Raw genomic sequence first — 20,957 nt, forward strand, 5'->3', positions numbered from 1 at the left:
CTATTAATATAAAATAATTTTATAAGTATATTTAACTACATAATATCACATAACTAAAAATAATTATTTTTTATATTAATTACATAAAAAAAAACTGAATGTAAATCAAAATTAAATTCTAATTTATCCGTAGAAGGAGTTATTGAGTGAATTATTGTTTTGTAAATAATGAAATGTAAAAGGAACAAGATGTGATCCAAAATGAGCCAATAGAAGTAAGGCAAGTCATAAGCAAATCCGGATTCCATGGTGGAGAATGAGAAAGCATCTATCTTTATCTTTGGCTTCCACAACCACTCTATATCATCAACTCTGAGAAAGGCGAAAGCAAAGCAAGCAGAAAATGGCAGCCTCAGCATCATCCATGATGATATCAAGTACCCATCATCGTGCCTTATCATCGCCCACCATACACCAGAAGCCATCAAGCGTGTGCTTCCAGGGTCTGAGGCAGCTCACAATTAGAAGGAGCTTGTCAAGCAGCAGCGGCGTGAGAAGGGTGGTTCCTCCACGTGGCGGCGTGAGAGCTGAGCTGAGCCCAGCTCTGGTGATAAGCCTGAGCACTGGGCTGTCGCTGTTCTTGGGGAGGTTCGTGTTCTTCAACTTCCAGAGGGAGAACGTGGCCAAGCAAGGGTTGCCGGAGCAGAACGGGATCACGCACTTCGAGGCTGGTGACTCGCGTGCCAAGGAGTACGTCAGCATCCTCAAATCCAACGATCCTGTGGGATTCAACCTTGTTGATGTATTGGCTTGGGGATCCCTCGGCCACATCGTTGCTTACTACATCTTGGCCACCTCCAGCAATGGCTATGATCCTAGTTTCTTTCCTCAATGAGTCAAATACATCCATTTATTATTTATATTCTCTCTGATCTGCTGCTACTCATCTATGTATATCTTTTCTACTTCTGCATTATCAACTGCTAGCTTATTTAGCTTGCTTTCCCATGTGTATAACTACTATTCTCATTCATGCACGTGTGCGTTTGTGTCTCCATATCGTTCAAGCAGATTCGTTGCTCAATTTGCAAAACCTACAAAGACAAGACTGCATTATACGCCTTAAACAGATATTCACCCTAGCTTAGCGTTAGTGTAATCATGGTTTAGTTTTTTTTTTTGGCTAATGTTTAATATTCAATCTGGAACCCAAAAAGAAGGAAGTTTCCTTTTGTTTTATTGATCATGGTTATAGATTCGATTCATATATTTCCATTTTCGGAGGATTTCAAATAAAATAGTGAGGAAGTATAGGGAGCTAATCTGTACGAAGGAGGTTTAGAAATGTTCGATTCAGTAGGATAGATGGAAACTATTGATTGAATTCTTGATCTTTCGAATCTAGAGTTTTAATACCATGTCATATACCACTCATCCCAAGAATTTACAGCTGATCAGAAAAGATAACATTTTAATGGTTATATCTCTAATACTTCCTAAACCTCTATTCCATGTACATATGTACAGCTTTACATTTTACTAGGGGTGGCAAAGTGGACTGGCCCGCCCCAACCCGCCCCGCCTAGGCCCGCCACATAAACGGGACGGACCGGCCCGCCCCACCAACTAAAATGGGTTCAAAATGCTAGCCCGCCCCGTTTTATGGCGGATTGGCGGGTTGGCGGGCTAACTCGCTTGACTCTTTTTTTTTTTTTGAAAAATAAAATTCATTAAAATTAACCAAAAAATAATAATTAAAAAATCAAATACAAATAAAAAATAGTCAAATTATAATATAATTTTTTTACTATTTTTTTTATTTTTTAACTTCAATAAAATTGTTCAAAATAATATTTGTCAATAGAATCATCTTTATTTTAAAAAATAAGTCACATAATTTGAGCATATATACAATATTGTAAAATAAAATAAATAAAGTTAATAACTCAAAAAAGAATAAAAACAAAAAATGAAAAAAAGTGTTTAAAAATTCTATAATTATTAATTTTATAATAGTAATCACTCTTTTATTTAATTAAAAAAAAAGAAAATAAAAATCTTCGGCCCGGCGGACCGGCCCGCCCCGCCCCGCTAAAACCCGCCAATTTGGCGGTGCGGGTTTGGCGGGTTTTTTTAATTTGGCGGGCTCCAATTCCTAGCCCGACCCGCCTTTTTAGCGGGTTTAGCGGATCGGTCCGACGGGCTCGACCCGTTTTGCCACCCCTACATTTTACTATGTCTTTTATTCTTAATAAAGGGAATCAAATAATTCTATTGGCTAATTTTAAGTTCCATAATTTGCCCTTCAGAATGCCATTTTTTTCCCTTTCTGAAACTGCTTTCAAGCTCGTAACAAAAAGAAAAGGCACTTAATTGGCACCTAGTCATGTTAATGGTTGTTCGCATATTAGTACAATCGTTTTCCACCCCTACCACTAAATTGGTATCAAATTCAATTAAGATCAAAAGCTTGCACACTACTATTCAGGTTCTTAAACTTTACGGTTTATACTTATTTTCAGTTACGTTTCTATAAGAATACACCTAAAAATTTTCTTTTTTTAACGATGAAAAAATAATTACAATTTTTAAAAATATGAAAACCCAATTATAAATTATTAAAATATAAGAACGTTTATATATGCACTGTAATTGACAAGAATACGCTTGATATCAAAATATCAAAAGTTAGAATGACATGCGGTATATTATATGAAAAGTATAATAGTACTTAAGGTTTGTAGAGTAAGCTAAAGCAATCTATGAAAATAGGGTGTTTTTACTTTTAGTTATTTTAGCGAAGACAAAAAAATGACAACTAGTTCAGCTCAAGGTTCCACCGATTGGTGCCAGCAAGAGAGTGAGAGAGACACACCAAACGGAAATGGGAAATCCTCCGACGCAGCCACCAAAGCTTATCCAACACCAACAGCTTTGTACGACGACCTTGCCCGTGATTCCAACCTCTTTTGGGATAAGCTTGAATCTTTTCACAAATCATTCGGCACTAAATTTAAGTACGTCTTCCTTTTTGTTTCTAATTTTTCTCTTTCTAATTTAAGTTTATGGAAATTTGTCATCTTTGATTGTTTTCTGGTGTGCCCTGAGAGAAAAATTGCCCGTGGTAGCGAAATTTAAAACATGATAATGGAATTGGATTATGCTATGAAAGTGCAGTAGTGTACATGATGGCAAAAATTACTTAGACGAAATTGACAAATTTCCCCCCTTTTTGTTGGTTTAGGGTTCCCACCATAGGAGGAAGGCCACTAGATCTATATCGCCTTTTCGTGGAAGTAACATCTCGTGGTGGTATTGAAAAGGTATGCATTTGATATCTCTATTCTCTGCTAATTGCTAAAATTTAGAGTTCCTTTAATGTCACGGTAAATGACTTCCATGTTTTCACCGGATCTTTTCTGCTGATGGCAAAGATTTTATGATTGCAATTTATCTATGATTCTGCTCAGTATCTTGAAATCTTTTTTATATTGATTTCTCATTTCTCCCTTTTGTAAGACTTTTCTAAAGTAATTCCTCCTAAGTTTTTTTCTGAAGTACATGTAGGTAATTGTAGAACGCAAATGGAAGGATGTGATTGTGGGCTTCAAGTTTCGAGAGACTATTACAAGTGCATCATTTATGGTGCGCAGATACTATCTATCATTGCTTTATCACTTTGAGCAAGCGTATTACTTTCGGAAACAAGTCCCTCCTTCCTCAACACCTGGTGAAACAAAAAAAGTTCTTTCTTTCCCCCATCTAATTATGCTTGTGATCTTTCCTTTTTTGACGCATAAGTTATTTCTTATACGGTATATCCAGATCCTGCAAATAGGAGTCTCGTTGATAGCTTCACACCCTTTGGTGAAGGTACTGCTTTGAATGCTTTGCATGTTCAGGATTAGTGAGTGGAGCATTTAGATCTGATTTGTTTGCTGCTTTGGTTGCTTCATATGCACACTTGTATCTCTGTCTGCTTTTGCTCACTTCTCATGCTTCTTGGAATAACAGCAGTGGTGGATGTAAAGTAGAGTCTGTGTCTTCCTACTAAGGCAATATGCTTTGAATATGTGATAACAGCTAAGCATTGTATTTCTTATATGCAGCCGGTAAAACACAGCAGCTTGGTTCTGTGGTGCCTGGAACAATTGATGGGAAGTTTGATGGCGGTTATATAGTTACAGTTAATCTGGGTTCTGAACAGGTGAAAGGTATTCTGTACCATGTTCCCATCAGTTTGTCCCAGAGTTCTAATACTGTTGGTGTCCATGGTTCACGGAATCGAAAGAAATCTAAATTGGCATTAGGCGATCCATCTCGGCCGAAGTCAAACAAGAGTGGCTACAATTTCTTCTTTGCTGAGAATTATGCCAGGTTGAGGCCCTTATTCCATGGTCAAGAGAGAGCGATTAATAAGAGGATTGGGTTTCTATGGAACAATCTAACAGAAGCAGAAAGACAGGTACTGATGCTCAGTTTTGCATTTAGATAAAGGCTTGGTGCTTGAAATTTTTATACATATACTTCTGTTAAAGTTTGTGAATTGAAAGTAGTACTGTAATGTCCGCATATAAGCATGCGTGTTTTGTGGAATAAACATTCTATCTCAAGAAATGTGTCGAAGAAGCTAGAAGCTGCAATTATCACCAAGACTTTCTCATACGACTTTTTGTAAAATGTCATGCAGGTTTATCAGGAGAAAGGGCTGAGAGATAAGGAAAGATACAAGACTGAATTGTTGGAGTATAAGTCGTCCAATAATTGAACTACTCAATAGACAAATTCTCTTACTATGAATGTGCTTTTATCCCTTTCTATAGTTTAGTTTTCTTTAACATTGTAGTTAGAAATACCCCATGGAAAACTGATGGCTATGAATAGCCTTGGTGTAATGTAGAATATATGAAATTTAAGATCTTTTGTAGCAGCTAATTTTGAAAAGGAAATCAATGCCTGATGATTGGAGTTAGTTATTACAAACAAGTATACATAATAAATAATAATGAAATGAAAAGTAAGAATTGAATTCAGCTAAAGAGAGGAATGCTCTGTTCGTTCCTGAAAAAGTTGCGTGGGTCAACCTTTTTCTTAATCTGCGACAATCTGATGAAGTTGGCCTTGAAGTATTTGACCCCCCAAACACTTGCTTCCGCGAAGCTGGTGTTATCAGGTTTGTTAGTGCCAATATCAAGATCTCTGTAGTTGACATAGGCGGCCCTTGGAGAGTTGGAAACATAAGGAGTCATATAACTGTAAAGACTTGTCATCCACCTCACATGCCTGCTGGATGCCTCCGCGGTATTCACATCCCACTTCACCATGTACTGTATGTTGTAGAGATTCCCTTTCCTGTGAGGAAATGCGATTTCAGATTCTGGAATCTCACTCATCCTTCCGCCATAGGGGTCCATTATAAGCAATGCCAGCACATCTTCTTTCAAAAGCAACTTCCAGATGCCTTCAAGCCCTGCCTCCGGTATAGGCTTCGTTACATAGTCGGATTTGGCCTTGAATGAGCTCTTAAATGTCGTCACTCGGTCCAGCAACGCCTCCAGAGCATCATCTTTGCTGTATCCACCAAAGAACAGAGCAGATTGGATCCATGTCATTTCAGTGCAGTCCTTGGCCTGCAACCCTAACTCAGGGAAGCTCTGCTTCATTATAGGCATCAATCTGTCTATTCCTCCCAGGAAGAAAGAGTTGAATGACGCTTGCACTGTTGCTGAATTGGCGCCGGTGTTCTGCGCAACCACCCTGATGAAAAGATCCTCAGGCAGCTTATCTGCTATGGTTTGCCACTTGAGAATGAGCTTTGTTGCTCCTTCCGCCACCGTTCTTTGGACGTTGAATGCCGTGACAACAGGAGGAACTCGAACCAGCTTGATCTTCCATGAAAGAACCACTCCGAAGCTGGTTCCACCGCCTCCTCTGATGGCCCAGAAGAGGTCTTCTCCCATTGATTTTCTGTCAAGAATTGTGCCATTTGCATCGATGATGGTGGCATCGACAACATTATCTGCTGCAGTTCCAAACTTCCTGAGCATGGTGCCAAATCCTCCACCACTGATGTGGCCTCCCAGTCCAATGCTTGGACATAGTCCTGCAGGGAATCCATGGAGTGCACTTGCTTTGGAGATCTTGTAGTAGAGTTCACCGAGTGTAGCGCCAGCTTGAACCCAGGCTGTCTCGTCGGCAAGGTTGATGTCGATGGAGCGGAGCTTGTTGAGGTCAAGCATCACAAATGGGGCCTTGGAATAAGAGAGAAAGGAAAGGCCTTCGTAGTCGTGGCCGCCACTTCTGACTCTGATCTGCATGCCAAGTTTCTTGGTGCAGAGAATGGCAGCTTGAATCTGAGAAGCACTGAGAGGCGTGAGAATGACAAGAGGCGTAGTGGGTGAGGTTGAGGCTGATGAGGAATTCACCCATCTTGGATTCTGTTCGAATGATTGCAAGGCTTGTTCATACTGTGAGGATGATGAGGTGAGGGCTATTGTTTCAATGGAAGTAGCAGCTCCAGCACTGCTCTTCATGCAATTCTTGAAACTTACACTCTGCTCCTCAACAGAGCCTGCATACGAGATCAATGCAAGAAACACAATCACATAATAAGCCATCATTTCTAGCTTTGTTATTTTCTGTTGTCAATGATGGAATCGTCCCCATATATCTATCTATATATATAGAGAGAGATGCTCAGCTGCACGTAAGTAGCTAGGTAGAATTTTCATGTTATTTTAGCATGTGTGTGTATTCTTTGGAGGGTCAACTATGAATCGGGTGACATGCGCGTTTCATTCGTCTTCTTTTGTGGCGCCGCCCACGTCTCAATGCAATAACTCGAATCTTTCTCTCCTTTCTAAAGCTGGAACACATAGTAGTCTCTTTAGTTTTTTCACAAATAATTCAATCCTAGATCATATATTTTTTAATTAAAAAAATAACCAGCATATTTGGATCTTTAGAATACTTTAAACGGATATTATGTTTTTTAATTATAGTCTTTGAAAAGAAATTCTGAGAAAATCATAAAATTTAGACAGAATCTTGTATATACATGTGGTGTTAGTTCCCGTTCCCACATAATTATTATGTATAATCTAATAAAAAATTCAATATACGTAATTTAATTGACCAAAATTAAAGCTGGCCAAACCATTTGCGAACAGTGATAAATGACATATATATATATATATATATATATATTACAATATCATAGAGTGGTTTTTCATGTATGATTATTTGAAGTACATCGAGAGTTGGAAACACTTCACGTATCTAGTGTTTTAAGTTTTAACTTTCATTCAAGTTTACATACAATTAAAACTTGGTATGATGTATCGTATATCTATTACGAAAAGTCTAAGGGGCCAGCAACTTTTTTAAATTCTGTCCAGCATGTAACTAGCAAAAAAAAGTGAGTCATTGGATAAAATCTCACACCAATCTCACATCATTAAAATCATCATTAATGGCTATTTGATGGCTACAAAGCATAAAAGTTGCTGCCCTATCCCTCCTCTATGTATTAACATTCAATGCATTAACAAATATTGGCATCAGTATTCAGTAGTATAATGTGGTGAGATAAAGTTCCACTACCCCCACTCTTAGCTTCTGCTTTACAAGTGTCTGAGTTGACCACAAGATGGCCCAAACTATTCTTCAGAGCACACGCTTATTGACATGATAGTATTGGTAGGTCATAATATCTATATTTTATATACATTGGTCTGTGTAGGTCACTTATATTAAGTGCACCAGTGCCATTTTCAACTTAGTTAAGCTTAGTTTAGTTTATTACGACACACAATGCATATGTTCAACATAATATCACTCGTGCTCTTATAAGAAATAAAGGGAAAAGAAAGTCAGTTTAAGATAGGAATACTCTGTTCATTCCTGAAAAAGTTATGGGGATCAACCCTTGTCTTAATTTGTGCCAATCTCTTGAAGTTTCCCTTGAAGTACTTCAAACCCCAAACACTTGCTTCTGAGTAGCTTGTGTTAGGAGTATGATGATTGCGGTTTCTACCTAAATCAAGATCCCTATAGTTGGCATATGCAGCTCTTGGGGATCTTGAAACATATGGAGTCATATAGCTATGAAGCATTCTCATCCAATTTACATGCCTATTGGATGCTTGAATGCTGTTGTCATCCCACTTAACCAAGTACTGTATGTTGTACAAGTTTCCCTTCCTGTGTGGAAAAGGGATTTCATATTCTGATATCTCATTCATCCTACCACCGTAGGGATCCATTATTAGCAATGCCAATGCATCTTCTCTTAGAAGCAAATTCCAAATCCCTTGTAGCCCAATTTCCGGTATAGGATCCATCACAAAGTCAGACTTGGCCTTGAAGGAGCTCTTGTAAGTGGTGATTCTGTTGAGCAACACTTGTGCTGGTTCCCATATTCTGTATCCCGCAAAGTACACTGTTGACTCAATCCAACTCATTTCAATGCAGTCTTTAGCTTCCAACCTCAATGTCTTTTACAAGCGCATCATTTATGGTGCGCAGATACTATCTATCATTGCTTTGTCACTTTGAGCAAGCGTATTACTTTCGGAAACAAGTCCCTCCTTCCTCAACACCTGGCGAAACAAAAAAAGGTTCTCTCTTTCCCCCATCTAATTATGCTTGTGATCTTTCCTTTTTTGACGCATAAGTTATTTCTTATACCGTATATCCAGATCCTGCAAATAGGAGTCTCGTTGATAGCTTCACACCCTTTGGTGAAGGTACTGCTTTGAATGGTTTGCATGTTCAGGATTAGTGAATGGAGCATTTAGATCTGATTTGTTTGCTGCTTTGGTTGCTTCATATGCACACTTGTATCTCTGTCTGCTTTTGCTCACTTCTCATGCTTCTCGGAATAACAGCAGTGGTGGATGTAAAGTAGAGTCTGTGTCTTCCTACTAAAGCAATATGCTTTGAATATGTGATAACCGCTAAGCATTGTCTTTCTTATATGCAGCCGGTAAAACACAGCAGCTTGGTTCTGTGGTGCCTGGAACAATTGATGGGAAGTTTGATGGTGGTTATATAGTTACAGTGAATCTGGGTTCTGAACAGGTGAAAGGTATTCTATACCATGTTCCCATCAGTTTGTCCCAGAGTTCTAATACTGTTGGTGTCCATGGTTCACGGAAACGAAAGAAATCTAGATTGGCATTAGGCGATCCATCTCGGCCGAAGTCAAACAAGAGTGGCTACTATTTCTTCTTTGCTGAGAATTATGCCAGGTTGAGGCCCTTATTCCATGGTGAAGAGAGAGCGATTAGTAAGAGGATTGGGTTTCTATGGAACAATCTAACAGAAGCAGAAAGACAGGTACTGATGCTCAGTTTTGCATTTGGATAAAGGCTTGGTGCTTTAAATTTTTATACATATACTTCTGTGAAAGTTTGTGAATTGAAAGTAGTACTGTAATGTTCGCCTATAAGCATGTGTGTTTTGTGGAATAAACATTCTAATCTCAAGAAATGTGTCGAAGCTAGAAGTTGCAATTATCACCAAGACTTTCTCATATGACTTTTTGTAAAATGTCATGCAGGTTTATCAGGAGAAAGGGCTGAGAGATAAGGAAAGATACAAGACTGAATTGTTGGAGCACAAGTCGTCCAATAATTGAACTACTCAATAGACAAATTCTCTTACTACGAATGTGCTTTTATCCCTTTCTATAGTTTAGTTTTCTTTAACATTGTAGTTAGAAATACCCCATGGAAAACTGATGGCTATTAATAGCCTTGGTGTAATGTAGAATATATGAAATTTATGATCTTTTATAGCATCTAATTTTGAAAAAGAAATAACGAGTAAATGTCTAAAATGATCCCTAAATTTTAAATTGCTATTCAATTTAGTCCTCAACTTTTTAAAATGACCAATTAAATCCCTGAAATTCGAAATAGTGCATCTCCGTTAGTCTCTTACAGAAATGTCATCTAAATGTTGATGATGTGACATTCCGGATGTATACTGATGTGTATTAAATTTGAATTTGATTCAAATTGGTACCTAAAATTACTTAATAATATCCAAATTAGTCTATTTTCAATTATAAAACTCTAATTCCCAAATTATTGACTTCTCTTCTTCGATCTCTCTGCTGTCTTCTTCTCTTCTTCGAACTCTCCACTATCTTTCAGTTTATCTTCTTTTCTCGTCTGCATGAGTGATGATGGGTGGTGGGGAGAGAAGGCAAAGTAGCTCAAGTAAGAACAACTCTGTAGGGAGACCTTATGACAGCAAAGGAATGTACAACAGGGGAAGTAGGAACGCCGTTTTCTGTAATTGCAGACTTCGGATGGTGATGAAGTATTCAACGACAACAGAGAATTCTGCTAGACTATTTTATGGTTGTCCAAACTATGAGGTAAGGTTATGGCTCTAAAGAAAATGTTAAGATAGTTTCACTTTGAGTTTGGATTCACCTGCGTTTTTTACTTTGTAGTATGGAATTTATTGTAATTTTTTCTGTTGGGTTGATGGAGGCGAAGAACCAGTTTGTGCAACACCCATTTCACAAAATTTTTTGCATGAGTTCAATTGAAAAATAACAAATTTAGAAAGTGATGTTAAGATCTTGAAGATGATGATAATGATTACCTTATTAAAAGTGGAAAATATATTTTAGCTTAATGGACGAATACATATAATTTAAATCTGTGTTGAATTTAAAATTAATCCAATCGCATTAACTTGTAATCAAAATAGTTTTTAGGTAAGTGTACTGATCTTGTAGTTCAGAATGAATATGAACTGGAAAATAGCGGAGAGGATGAAGAAGAGAAGAAGACAATCAAAGAAGAGAAGATAATAATTTAGGGATTAGGGTTTTACAATTGAAAATGGACTGATTTAAATATTATTAAGCGATTTCAGGTACCAATTTGAATCAAATTCAAGTTTAGTACACATCACCATACAGTTGGAATGCCACATCATCAATGTGTAAAAGACACTTTTGTAAAGAACTAACAGAAATGTACTTTTTCGAATTTCAAGCATTTAATTGATTATTTTAAAAAGTGGAAGACTAAATTAAATAAAATTTGAAATTCAAGGAACATTTTGAGCATTTACTCAATAAATAATGCCAGATGGTTGGAGTTACTTATTACAAACAAGCATACATAATAAATAATAATGAAATGAAAAGTAAGAATTGAATTCAGCTAAAGAGAGGAATGCTCTGTTCGTTCCTGAAAAAGTTGTGTGGGTCAACCTTTTCCTTAATCTGCGACAATCTGATGAAGTTGGCCTTGAAGTACTTGATCCCCCAAACACTTGCTTCCGCGAAGCTGGTGTTATGACGTTTGTTAGTGCCAATATCAAGATCTCTGTAGTTGACATAGGCGGCCCTTGGAGAGTTGGAAACATAAGGAGTCATATAACTGTAAAGACTTGTCATCCACCTCACATGCCTTCTGGATGCCTCCGCGGTATTCACATCCCACTTCACCATGTACTGTATGTTGTAGAGATTCCCTTTCCTGTGAGGAAATGCGATTTCAGATTCTGGAATCTCACTCATCCTTCCGCCATAGGGCTCCATTATAAGCAATGCCTGCACATCTTCTTTCAAAAGCAACTTCCAGATGCCTTCAAGCCCTGCCTCCGGTATAGGCTTCCTTACGTAGTCGGATTTGGCCTTGAATGAGCTCTTGAATGTCGTCACTCGGTCCAGCAACGCCTCCGGAGCGTCGTCTTTGCTGTGTCCACCAAAGAACAGAGCAGATTGGATCCATGTCATTTCAGTGCAGTCCTTGGCCTGCAACCCTAACTCAGGGAAGCTCTGCTTCATTATCGGCATCAATCTGTCTATTCCTCCCAGGAAGAAAGAGTTGAATAACACTTGCACTGTTGCTGAATTGGCGCCGGTGTTCTGCGCAACCACCCTGATGAAAAGATCCTTAGGCAGCTTATCTGCTATGGTTTGCCACTTGAGAATGAGCTTTGTTGCTCCTTCCGCCACCGTTCTTTGGACGTTGAATGCCGTCACAACAGGCGGAACTCGGACCAGCTTGATCTTCCATGAAAGAACCACTCCGAAGCTGGTTCCGCCGCCTCCTCTGATGGCCCAGAAGAGGTCTTCTCCCATTGATTTTCTGTCAAGAATTGTGCCATTTGCATTGATGACGGTGGCATCGACAACATTATCTGCTGCAGTTCCAAACTTCCTGAGCATGGTGCCAAATCCTCCACCACTGATGTGGCCTCCCAGTCCAATGCTTGGACATATTCCTGCAGGGAATCCATGGAGTGCACTTGCTTTGGAGATCTTGTAGTAGAGTTCACCGAGTGTAGCGCCAGCTTGAACCCAGGCTGTCTCGTCGGCAAGGTTGATGTCGATGGAGCGGAGCTTGTTGAGGTCAAGCATCACAAATGGGGCCTTGGAATAAGAGAGAAAGGAAAGGCCTTCGTAGTCGTGGCCGCCACTTCTGACTCTGATCTGCATGCCAAGTTTCTTGGTGCAGAGAATGGCAGCTTGAATCTGAGAAGCAGTGAGAGGCGTGAGAATGACAAGAGGCGTAGTGGGTGAGGTTGAGGTTGATGAGGAATTCACCCATCTTGGATTCTGTTCGAATGATTGCAAGGCTTGTTGATACTGTGAGGATGATGAGGTGAGGGCTATTGTTTCAATGGAAGTAGCAGCTCCGGCACTGCTCTTCATGCAATTCTTGAAACTTACACTCTGCTCCTCAACGGAGCCTGCATACGAGATCAATGCAAGAAACACAATCACATAATAAGCCATCATCTCTAGCTTTGTTATTTTCTGTTGTCAATGATGCAATCGTCGCCATATATCTATCTATATATAGAGTGAGAGATGCTCAGCTGCACGTAAGTAGCTAGGTAGAATTTTCATGTTATTTTTATATTTTAGCATGTGTGTGTGTATTCTTTGGAGGGTCAACTATGAATCGCGGTGACATGCGCGTTTCATTCGGCTTCTTTTGTGGAGCCGCCCACGTCTCAATGCAATAACTCCAATCTTTCTCTCCTTTCTAAAGCTGGAACACATAGTAGTCTCTTTAGTTTTTTCACAAATAATTCAATCCATATATTTTTTAATTAAAAAAATGACCGGCATATTTGGATCTTTAGAATACTTTAAACGGATATTATGTTTTTTATTTATAGTCTTTGAAAAGAAATTCTGAGAAAATCATAAAATTTAGACAGAATCTTATATATACATGTGGTGTTAGTTCCCGTTCCCACATAATTATTATGTATAATCTGATCAACAATTCAATATACGTAATTTAATTGACCAAAATTAAAGCTGGCAAAACCATTTGCGAACAGTGATAAATGACTATATATATATATATATATATATACACACACAATATCATAGAGTGATTTTTCATGTATGATGGTTTGAAGTACATGGAGAGTTGGAAATACTTCACGTATCTAGTGTTTTAAGTTTTTAAGTTTTAACTTCCATTCAAGTTTACATACAATTAAAACTTGGTATGATGTATCGTATATGTATTAACATTCAATGCATTAACAAATATTGGCATCAGTATTCAGTAGTATAATGTGGTGAGATAAAGTTCCACTACCCCCACTCTTAGCTTCTGCTTTACAAGTGTCTGAGTTGACCACAAGATGGCCCAAACTATTCTTCAGAGCACACGCTTATTGACATGATAGTATTGGTAGGTCATAATATCTATATTTTATATACATTGGTCTGTGTAGGTCACTTATATTAAGTGCACCAGTGCATATAGGTCAAAAGAAGAATGTTCCCGTTGCCTTATTAATTACTTATTATCCCTTGGCGCTTTTTTGGCAAACTGCAATCAATAACTTGAGAGCAGGGGTAAAAAAGGGAATAAAAAACTTAGTTAAGCTTAGTTTAGTTTATTACGACACACAATGCATATGTTCAACATAATATCACTCGTGCTCTTATAAGAAATAAAGGGAAAAGAAAGTCAGTTTAAGATAGGAATACTCTGTTCATTCCTGAAAAAGTTATGGGGATCAACCCTTGTCTTAATTTGTGCCAATCTCTTGAAGTTTCCCTTGAAGTACTTCAAACCCCAAACACTTGCTTCTGAGTAGCTTGTGTTAGGAGTATGATGATTGCGGTTTCTACCTAAATCAAGATCCCTATAGTTGGCATATGCAGCTCTTGGGGATCTTGAAACATATGGAGTCATATAGCTATGAAGCATTCTCATCCAATTTACATGCCTATTGGATGCTTGAATGCTGTTGTCATCCCACTTAACCAAGTACTGTATGTTGTACAAGTTTCCCTTCCTGTGTGGAAAAGGGATTTCATATTCTGAAATCTCATTCATCCTACCACCGTAGGGATCCATTATTAGCAATGCAAATGCATCTTCTCTTAGAAGCAAATTCCAAATTCCTTGTAGCCCAATTTCCGGTATAGGATCCATCACAAAGTCAGACTTGGCCTTGAAGGAGCTCTTGTAAGTGGTGATTCTGTTGAGCAACACTTGTGCTGGTTCCCATATTCTGTATCCAGCAAAGTACACTGTTGACTGAATCCAACTCATTTCAATGCAGTCTTTAGCTTCCAACCTCAATTCTGGGAATTCCTCCTTCATCATTGCCATCAGCTTTTCTTTTCCTCCAAGAAACAGAGAGTTGAAGCTTGCTAGGATTGTTGATGATGAACCACCACCACGATTCTGAGCAACCACTCTGATGAAAAGATCTTCGTGGAGCTTATCTGCTACGTGTTGCCACTTGTTGATGAGAATTGTGGCTCCTTCCTCCAATGTTCTCTGAATGTTGAATCCAGTAACTATTGGTGGAACTCTCACAAGCTTGATCTTCCATGCAAGAATGATTCCAAAGCTGGTTGCACTGCCTCCTCTTATGGCCCAGAAGAGATCTTCTCCCATTGATTTTCTGTCAAGAATGTTTCCATTTGCATCAACGAGGTAAGCATCAACAACATGATCTGCTGCAGTTCCAAACTTCCTCAACATGGTCCCGAATCCTCCACCACTGATGTGGCCTCCCACTCCAACACTTGGACATATCCCTGCAGGGAATCCATGGACTCCACTTGCTTTTGAAATCTCGTAGTAGAGTTCACCAAGAGTAGCACCAGCTTGAACCCAAGCCGTTTCATCAGCAAGGTTGATATCAATGGAACGTTGTTGGTTGAGATCTATCATGACAAAGGCAAATGGAGGCTTATAAGTTGAAAGATAAGACAGGCCTTCATAGTCATGGCCACCACTTCTGACTCTGAGATGCATGCCAAGTTTCTTGGCGCATAGAATGGCTACTTGAATGTGAGATTGATGGAGTGGTGTTAGAATGGCAAGAGGCTTGGTTGAGGATGAGGAGTTGAGCCATCTTGGATTCTGTTGGAATGATTGCAATGCTTGCGGATACTGTGAGGAGGATGAGGTGAGGAGTATTGTTTCAATGGATTCAGAACCAAAAGTTGTTGCCATGCAATCCCTGAAGCTCTTGGCAAGCAAGGCAGAATCTGCAGGTGTTGTGATAAATGCAAGAAGCAGAAACAGTGCAGCACCATAACCCATCTGCCTTGGTATAACCTTACTGTAATTGAGTAACTATATTATTTATAAACGAGATGTGTCCAACGCTAACAGTTTCCAAAGTAATTAGACAAGGTGGCTGAGATATGCCTATGAATTGTGATAATTCCAAAGCATCAAAGATAGCAACTCTGATTCTGATATCGATTTATTTGTATTAGCATCTTACATTCGGCAGGCAAGCTTATTAACTTAATTATTACTTTCTTTTATCATGCATGGTTTCGTTTGGTTTTGTTGCAATCAATCATGAAGAATGCTACCACATAATTTCATGATGGTAATATGTGTCCACCACGCCAATGCATCAAAAATAGTAATATGGTGGTACAAATACAAACACTAAAATGAATCAACTCCATCTCCAAGACCACTCTTACAACAAAATTCATCATTTTAGCCTTCAGGATGGCTTATGCTGCTTTTCTCTGTTGTTGTTGGGCCTTCATTGTTGTTGGACTCATTTTTGGGGCCTCTGTTGGACTCTTTTAACTCTCAAGTTTTTGTATTGGCAGCTGAGCCCTTAGTTCAAATAGTAATTCATTTGTTTTTTTTGGGTCAAGTGGATTGGACAGCCTCCTATTTTTAGCATTACACCTATGTTTCACACACACAACACATTTACACACACTACCATGAGTATCATGAGTTCTTAAACCAACAATCAGCTTCAGCTGGGATTAGAACCCGGATGCAGCGTTGTATAAAGCAGATAGGTATGCCATCTGTGCTGGACCTCTGCTGCATTCATGTGCTTTTTAATACGCTGCATTTAGATTTAAACTTTGGTGAATGCACTAGTATTGAAAAAAAAATTCTTTAATATTGTGTGAATATGTTGTGATATCTATAATTGCTAGTTGTCCAATTTATTTGACTAGAAAAAACTCTTTAGTATCGAAGTTTCATATCCATTCACCACTTAATCATGCATTCTCCTATCTTATAATATGAGTTATAATTTTAATTGTCGGTTTCGTAAAATTTTTATTTTTTACTTATTAAAATTAATTTTTAAAAGATATATTATTTTTTTTGGTAATTAAAGATATATTATTTTATGTTTGTCAAATTTAACTTTTATAGTTAACCATTTATATTATATACTAGCGCATTAATCCGTACGTTGCACAGACATAACACAAAAATAATGAAAAATTGTTAAATATATTATATATATGAATTAAAATAGTAAGACATAAAATTAGTATTTAATTAACTTAAATAATGAAATAATTATTAACTAATATATATAATATATAATAATAAATTTTAGAATAATTTAATCTATAAAATTTTACAATGGTCGATAAATTATTAGAGAAAAACTAAGATCCTATGTTGTCTTTAAACATAAGCTTATATTGTCCTCAATCAATTTGTTCTTGTTTTAAGTTTCAAGCATTTAGTTTTTAAATTTGTATAATTTGAATTCTATTGTTAAATACAAAAAGAATAAATTCTATAGTGATATAAACACTATTTTTTCATTCTTAAACTTTTTAACAGTAGAGTGATTAATCAATATATATCAAAAATATATTAGAAGAATAAGTCTTCTAATTATTAGATGAGAGTGTAATATTCAAATGGGGTAAGTACGATTTTGGTCCCTAACGTTTTGGTCCAGAATCGAAATCGTCCCTCTTGTAATTTTCGAATTAAAATCGTCATTAACGTTTTTTTTTTGTATTAAAATCGTCATTTTTAATAAAAATTTTAATTTAATTCCTAAACTACCCCTATTTTAATAAAAAAATAAAATTAAAAAAATAAAAAAAATACGTTTTGGGGGAGGGAGGGGCAAAGGAAACGTGTTGGGGGTTGGGGAGGAGAAAGTAAACGCGTTGGGAGTGGGGGGAGAAAGGAAACGCCGCCGCCACCATCGTCGGTCCGCCCACGAGCCACCGCCGGAACCACGACCAGAGGAAGACGTCGCCGTTCATGCATGCTCCTGCCACCGCGTTGGGGGTGGGGGAAAGGAACCACCCAGCCGCCGCCGCCGCCATTCACCTTCTGCCTCTGCTTCTTTGTGCTTGAATTTGTTGATTTGGCTTTGTGTTGAATTTGTTGATTTGTTGCTTCTTTGTGCTTTCTGTTTCTGCTTGTGGGGGTGCTGGGAAGGGAAGACGGGGGAGAGGACGCGGGGGTGGGAGTGGGGTGCTGAGAAGGGAAGACGGGGAGGGGGAGGGGACGCGGGGGTGGGGTGGGGGTGCTGGGAAGGGAAGACGGGGAGGGGAGGTGACGCGGGGTGGGGTGGGGGTGCGGGTGTTAAGAATGTGGGAAGTTATCAGCGGAAGGGAGAAAGAGAAGTTTCCAGAGAATACAGTAAGAAAGAAAGATGAATGAATTGAAAATTGGCAATCAGTCTAACATTCTGTTAGTTGCCTAGTTATTTATATTGGCTATGACTAACAAGTTCATTACAAGAATAGCTTAACTAATCAATCTGATAATCATCTAAACAATACATTATTAATTGCTGCTCATATTCTAGTTAAATCATGTAAGGGGTCAGGTAATATGCCCCCTCAAGCTGGCAGTGCTTGGTTGATGAAAATCAAGCATGCCAAGCTTGGAAACACAAGAAGAGAAGGGAGCTGGTGACAAAGGTTTTGTAAACACATCAGCCACTTGATCAGTGGTGTGAATGGGTAAGAGATGAAGCATGCCACTAAGAATGTTATCACGCACGACGTGGCAATCGATCTCAATGTGCTTGGTACGCTCATGAAAGACTGGATTAGCGGCGATGTGCCGGGCAGACTGACTATCACAATACAAGGAGATGGGTTGAGGATGAGGAATCTGAAGATCCTTGAGGAGATAGGAAAGCCAGCGAGCTTCACAAGTGGCTGTGGCGAGTGATCTGTATTCTGCTTCAGAGGATGATCTAGACACTATTGATTGTTTCTTGCTTTTCCAAGAGATGAGGGATGAGCCAAGAAAGAAGCAAAATCCTGTGATAGAGCGACGTGTATCTGGACATTGAGCCCAATCAGAATCTGCAAACCCAGAGAGTCTGAGTTCTGAGGATGCTGCGAAGAATAAGCCAGAGGCTGGTGCAGACTTGATGTACTTGAGGACACGAAATGCAGCTTGCAAATGAGAATCTGTTGGTTTGTCGAGGAATTCACTGAGCTTGCCTACGGCGAAACTGATGTCTGGACGTGTATTTGTTAGGTACACCAAACGCCCAATAAGTCTTCTATACTGCTTAACATCTGTGAGAGGGGAACCAGATTCTTTTGAAAGCTTCAGGGTATATTCCATAGGGGTGGAGGCTGGTTTGGCACCCAATAAGCCACATTCTTCCAAAAGATCTAAGGCATACTTCCTTTGATAAAGACTAATGCCAGCTTTAGTTCTTGCAACCTCGAAGCCAAGGAAATATTTGAGATTACCAAGGTCCTTGATCTTGAATTGAACATCAAGGATGGTTTTGATTGATTGAATTTCGGTTAGATCATTGCCGGCCAATACTAAATCATCGACATAAGCAAGTATGACAGTAAATGAAGAGTTAGCAGCCAACTTGGTGAAAAGGGAATAGTCATTCTTTGATTGTTTGTAACCATGAGTGAGAAGAACTGAACATAACTTGAGATTCCATTGTCGACTTGCTTGCTTGAGTCCGTAGAGGGACTTGTCAAGCTTGCACACTAGGTCAGGAGATGAGATGGGTAACCCTGGTGGAGGTCGCATGTACACTGTTTCCTTCAAATCGCCATGTAAGAAGGCAGTGTTTACATCAAGTTGGTGGCAGTGCCAACCATAGATGGCAGTGAGGGCCAAGATTAGTCTCACAGTGGTGATTTTAACCACGGGACTAAATGTATCCAAATAATCCAAACCATAGCGTTGAGTGTAGCCTTTCGCCACTAATCTTGCCTTATGTCGCTCCACGGAACCAGCAGGATTGAATTTTACTTTGAAAACCCAACGACATCCGATTGCCTTCTTGCCATGTGGTAAAGGGGTAAGAGACCAGGTTTTAGTCTGTTCAAGGGCCAAGAGTTCTGCACTAATAGCCTTCCTCCAACAATCTTATTTGATAGCATCCTCATATGTTGTTGGTTCATCAACAGTAGTAACAGCAAGAGAAAAAGAGAGTTGAGTAGATGATAATGAAGAGTAAGACACAGAATTAGAAATGGGATATTTGCAATTAGATGATTGTACAGATTGTGGAGTAGTGATGCTATTTGCACATTGAAAATCTTTTAGATACACTGGAGGCCTCTTGACTCTAGTAGATCTTCTAAGATGAGATGATCTATCTATATGTTCTACAGGATTATGCTCTAAGGAATGCACTGGCAGTGGGGGTGCGTTATTTTCTGTGGAATGCAGTGATATTGACGGAGGAAGAGGGGAAACATTGTTAAGAGGAATGACGGGATGTACACTTGTGTGATTTGTGTTATCAGATTGTGTAAATTGTAAGTGTGTGTATGGGTCATGTGTGAAGAGATCATCCCAATGAACAGAGGGGTTTGGCATAGCATGCATAGTAGGCGAAGGTGCTTCTGAATTGTCTTTTGAAATGAAAGGAAATACAGACTCATAGAAGAAAACATTTCTCGAAATAAAAAATTGTCTTGTTTTTAAATCATATAGGAAAAAACCTTTGACACCTTCTTTATAACCCAAGAAACAGCATTTAGTTGCTCTTGCATCTAATTTCTTTCGATTATGAGTTAAAGTGGAAGCAAAAGCTAGGCATCCAAAAATTTTGAGATGAGCTAAATCAGGCAATCGTCCATATAATTTTTCAAATGGAGACACATTTTGAATAATTGGACTTGGAATTCGATTGATCAAATGCACAGCATGGGAGATAGCAAGATGCCAAAAACATTTAGGAACATGAGACTGAAATAAGAGTGATCTAGTTACTGCAAGAATGTGCTGGTGTTTTCTCTCAACAACTCCATTTTGTTGAGGAGTTTCCACACATGAATTTTGGTGTAAAATTCCTTTTGAAGCATAAAAATCAAGAAGGTTAAATTCCGGACCGTTGTCAGATCTTATACATTTTATTGACTTTGAAAACTGATTTTCAATCATTTTTGTGAAATTTTGCAGTGAACTAGAGACTTCAGATTTTGTCTTCATGAATCTTATCCAAGTAAAACGGCTATGATCATCTACTATGGTTAAGAAATACTTATAACCAGAAACGGATGTAATAGAAATTGGTCCCCAAATGTCTACATGTATAAGGTCAAATACAGAATGTGCAACAGAATTGCTTATTGGAAAAGGAATTTTCTTTTGCTTAGCTAAGTGGCAGGGTTCACAAGGTGAATTGCCATTATCACAATCAATAAAAGGGAAAACTTTCTTCATAGTTTCTAAAACAAAATTGCTTGGATGCCCCAATCTTCTATGCCAAATTTGACTGCCTTGGGCTTGTGATGATGATGC

At 38.6% G+C, this 20,957-nt stretch overlaps 5 protein-coding genes across 5 annotated transcripts; 2 read left to right on the forward strand and 3 right to left on the reverse strand.

Moving 5' to 3' along the window:
• The first annotated feature begins 279 nt into the window (after positions 1-279).
• Positions 280-948, forward strand: LOC112752073 (photosystem I reaction center subunit V, chloroplastic). The gene has a single exon (XM_025801456.2). It carries the CDS (start codon positions 344-346, stop codon positions 833-835), a length of 492 nt encoding a protein of 163 aa, XP_025657241.1. The 5' UTR covers positions 280-343; the 3' UTR covers positions 836-948.
• Positions 949-2,280: 1,332 nt separating this feature from the next.
• Positions 2,281-9,742, forward strand: LOC112752070 (uncharacterized). The gene is made up of 14 exons (XM_025801451.3): positions 2,281-2,957; positions 3,185-3,263; positions 3,508-3,670; positions 3,766-3,813; positions 4,050-4,405; positions 4,631-4,700; positions 4,975-5,419; positions 5,634-6,083; positions 6,203-6,337; positions 8,197-8,269; positions 8,420-8,558; positions 8,640-8,687; positions 8,924-9,279; positions 9,503-9,742. The coding sequence occupies exons 1-14, from the start codon at positions 2,752-2,754 to the stop codon at positions 9,578-9,580; spliced, it is 2,646 nt and encodes an 881-aa protein (XP_025657236.2). The 5' UTR covers positions 2,281-2,751; the 3' UTR covers positions 9,581-9,742.
• Positions 4,876-6,790, reverse strand: LOC112752068 (berberine bridge enzyme-like 22). Its single transcript, XM_025801448.3, has one exon. The coding sequence runs from the start codon at positions 6,558-6,560 to the stop codon at positions 4,971-4,973; it is 1,590 nt and encodes a 529-aa protein (XP_025657233.1). The 5' UTR covers positions 6,561-6,790; the 3' UTR covers positions 4,876-4,970.
• Positions 9,743-11,012: 1,270 nt separating the features above from the next.
• LOC112752069 (berberine bridge enzyme-like 22) lies at positions 11,013-12,972 on the reverse strand. The gene has a single exon (XM_025801449.3). It carries the CDS (start codon positions 12,713-12,715, stop codon positions 11,126-11,128), a length of 1,590 nt encoding a protein of 529 aa, XP_025657234.1. The 5' UTR covers positions 12,716-12,972; the 3' UTR covers positions 11,013-11,125.
• A 666-nt stretch (positions 12,973-13,638) lies between these two features.
• On the reverse strand, positions 13,639-16,266 carry LOC112752067 (berberine bridge enzyme-like 26). The gene has a single exon (XM_025801447.3). It carries the CDS (start codon positions 15,507-15,509, stop codon positions 13,914-13,916), a length of 1,596 nt encoding a protein of 531 aa, XP_025657232.1. The 5' UTR covers positions 15,510-16,266; the 3' UTR covers positions 13,639-13,913.
• Between the last annotated feature and the right edge of the window lie 4,691 nt (positions 16,267-20,957).

This window comes from Arachis hypogaea, chromosome 19, assembly GCF_003086295.3.
Source record: "Arachis hypogaea cultivar Tifrunner chromosome 19, arahy.Tifrunner.gnm2.J5K5, whole genome shotgun sequence".
In the NCBI taxonomy this organism is placed as follows: domain Eukaryota; kingdom Viridiplantae; phylum Streptophyta; class Magnoliopsida; order Fabales; family Fabaceae; genus Arachis; species Arachis hypogaea.

What these genes read in the sequence shown, in the direction of transcription:
- LOC112752069 (XM_025801449.3), bottom strand. Translation starts at nt 12,715, where the DNA reads ATGATGGCTTATTATGTGATTGTGTTTCTTGCATTGATCTCGTATGCA.
- LOC112752067 (XM_025801447.3), bottom strand. Translation starts at nt 15,509, where the DNA reads ATGGGTTATGGTGCTGCACTGTTTCTGCTTCTTGCATTTATCACAACA.
- LOC112752068 (XM_025801448.3), bottom strand. Translation starts at nt 6,560, where the DNA reads ATGATGGCTTATTATGTGATTGTGTTTCTTGCATTGATCTCGTATGCA.
- LOC112752070 (XM_025801451.3), top strand. Translation starts at nt 2,752, where the DNA reads ATGACAACTAGTTCAGCTCAAGGTTCCACCGATTGGTGCCAGCAAGAG. An exon ending in TCATTCGGCACTAAATTTAA is followed by an intron (nt 2,958 to 3,184) that starts GTACGTCTTCCT and finishes TTGTTGGTTTAG; the next exon opens with GGTTCCCACCATAGGAGGAA. An exon ending in AATGACAAGAGGCGTAGTGG is followed by an intron (nt 6,338 to 8,196) that starts GTGAGGTTGAGG and finishes CTACCACCGTAG; the next exon opens with GGATCCATTATTAGCAATGC.
- LOC112752073 (XM_025801456.2), top strand. Translation starts at nt 344, where the DNA reads ATGGCAGCCTCAGCATCATCCATGATGATATCAAGTACCCATCATCGT.